Raw genomic sequence first — 2,815 nt, 5'->3', positions numbered from 1 at the left:
GCTTGCATATTCATACAATGAAAACACATCTACTTCACAACAGAAAACGAATAGAGGGAGGACACCTTGCATTTGTCTAAGGCAGCTATCTTCCTGCGTGTGTTTTTTCCTAGCATGGTGGTTTCTTGTGCATATTATCCTTTAAAATGTTGACATTTCTGTAGCTTTATTTTTAGGGAGAGGTCCTCTTTGGTGTGCACCCAATTCAAGCAATAAGACCTTCCTCATCTCACTTCAGGTGGTTGGCATATCAAGGAATACTTATACTTGCCTTTTCTTTCAAGTCAAAGACAAAGGAAGCTGAAAGCAGAAGTAGCTAGCTGTATTAAAAAATTTTTTTTTTCTTCTTTTTCTCTTTTCCATCTGAAGGGTACAATGATCTGGGCTAGGCTGGCATCTAAGCTATGGGAAGGACAGCCATGCCAGGCAACTGAGCGCACTCATTTTGGGTTCAATACCCTCCTGCAGCGGCCCCTTTAAGGGCTGGTCATCCAGCCTAAATACAGTGGTCATGAGACAGAATCATATGGTCTACAAGCACCACACCGTATCCCGCTAGACAGTTGGACTCGGTATGAGCCAGTACCCATGTCGGTTTGAACAAAATGGCCATGCCAGCCAAGGCCTTGTGGGATAGATGTACTGAATGCTAACCTTGGCTCTGCACAAAAGACAAAGAGAAATAAGGGGATCTCAGGGTTGGCGAATCTTCATTTTCTTGCTGCAGAAGGAGGGAGCTCTGATGGTCTGTGAATGTCGCTTTGCATGAAGAATGGAAAAAAATGAATATTTGATGTGAGTAAATACGAGCCTTTTAGTGATTTTCAGTGGCTCAAATGTGATGCTTGAATAAAGCATAAGACATTTTCTTATTTTCTCAGACCGGGTAGTGTTTGTGTAGGTGAAAGTACACCATCTGAAGAAAAAAATGTTCTGGGTCATACAGATTATAAATACCAATATATCCACTGAAGAGCATGATAAAAGAGCTTCTGTGCGACAGAAGAGTCAAACTAAAAATGGATGTTTTTTTTGAGGATCAGAGAGAGGAGGCGAGAAGGTATAATGCAGGATAGACAGCCTAGTTCTACATTTGTCCCCCGGGCTGGGTACTCCGGGCCCTGTGCCCTTCCCGGGGGGGAAACAATGGTCAGTGCGTTGAAAAGGACCTCCCCTTGCACGCATCTTTTATTTCACGATCTCAGGGTACTTAGAAACATTCATCAGTCGAGCCTTACAGCTCCTCTAAAGACACAGACTTCATATGGGAACTAATAAAATCCATGTGCCATTTGTTAGAGGCTGAAGTGAGAAAGGAATTTTACAACTTTAAAACTATTCTTGTTTTTGTGTTTGTTTGTTTTTAAATCATTTTTAGGATAATGACACCCTCAAAATAGAACTCTTTCAGTGATATTGTGTTAACACTGTACTCATTCTGAAAGGTGTGTCTATGGGCTTTACTGACAAGTGCTAAACTGAAGGCGGCACCCTGGTGGTGACGTGGGTTAGGTGCCCAGCTGCTGCCTGAGAGGCTGACAGAAGAGAGAGGGTGATAACATTTAATTGGATGAGAGTCACCCCAAACAACGTGCGTGTGGATAAGACGAAAATGCTAGACTAAGGTGGAGGTGGCCGGCCAGGGCTAATAAGTTGTTCGATTCTTGTGACCTTTAACCCTATACGGGGAGCAGACTGGATTCCTCAGCCAGACCACGTGAAGCTGATGTCCCTGTGCCCACACGTCTCTCGGGACAATCTATGGAGGACATTTTGGGCCACTTTTCAGTGGTGATGACCATGTGTGTCTAGTTGAGGAAACACCTCTTCTGAACGTGTCCCTACTCAAGGACCGCAGCTGGATCTGGCACATCAAAGGTAAGAGACCTTGACAGTCGACATGCCAGAAGTCCAGGAAGCAAACGGGTGGCGGGCGCAGACCCTCCCGTCTAAAGGACAGGGGGCTTGTTCCCTCTGTGTCTCATCTTCCTCCACGTCTTAGACGGTGACAAAGTCCCTTGCCCCAGGGGAAGCCGTTTACCTCATGTTCTCTTTCCTGTGCACGGTCACGTACATTTCGTAGACGCGCCCTTGGGGAACGGCCCCGGCCGGAATCAGCAGGCTCACCCCTGAGCGGAAAAAGAGGACAGCAGTGGCATCAGACCCACCCATCCAACAGAAGACGCCCCTCCAGTGCCCACGCGGCTGGGCCAAGGGCGCGGAGGCCTTGTGACCACCCGGCCGTCAGCCTCCTCGGCTTCCTCTGAAGACGTGTAATCGTCAGAGGCCTCCCGCGCCCTCGGAGCTGCTAGGGAACTACTTAAAGGAATAAGGCAATTTTCTAGACTCTTGTTGTATTTACAGAATAGACAGATGGTTTCGCTGTTGTCATCCTTGTAAAACAAGGGAAAAACCAACAACTGCTTTTAAAATTTCTAACAGCTGTAAGGATGCATCTTTCTAATTAAAAAAAGAAAGTAAAAAAAAAAAAACGAACAGCCTCCATAAGATTCAAAGTTGAGGAAATGCTAACTTAAAATGTATCGAAAACCCAGACATCTATTTCTGAAAGATCTGCTTTGCATCCGTCTGGCTTCCAGCAGGGATCGGTCCGCGGCGGAGGAACATGCTTCACCGTGCATTGTGCGGTTGCGGAGGACAAGCGGCAGGAACGGTTAGTTTTCGTCGCAGCAGGTCAAAGGCCTCCCATCTCGCTGCTCACTGAAACGAGCTCTGAGGACCGTGGGATTCAGCTGGGTTCTGAACCAAACATGCCCATCATAGCAGCGTCCAAACTTGAGACTTAACAAAATTA

The 2,815-nt window shown here is 46.5% G+C and overlaps 1 protein-coding gene across 2 annotated transcripts in view; it reads right to left on the bottom strand.

The window, feature by feature from the left end:
* Window positions 1-2,815, bottom strand: part of UNC5C (unc-5 netrin receptor C) — a 457,437-nt gene that overhangs the window by 53,128 nt on the left and 401,494 nt on the right. For both annotated transcript variants that reach the window (XM_004703272.2, XM_004703273.2), the window contains one exon: window positions 2,042-2,129. In XM_004703272.2, the coding sequence (XP_004703329.1) occupies window positions 2,042-2,129 (88 nt within the window). The remainder of the gene's footprint in view (window positions 1-2,041; window positions 2,130-2,815) is intronic.

The sequence above is a fragment of the Echinops telfairi genome, unplaced genomic scaffold, assembly GCF_000313985.2.
Source record: "Echinops telfairi isolate 266 unplaced genomic scaffold, ASM31398v2 ScPeMD7_7468;HRSCAF=8506_0, whole genome shotgun sequence".
Taxonomy (NCBI): domain Eukaryota; kingdom Metazoa; phylum Chordata; class Mammalia; order Afrosoricida; family Tenrecidae; genus Echinops; species Echinops telfairi.
Note: the sequence above shows the minus strand (reverse complement) of the source record. Positions and strands in the feature narration are given on the sequence as shown.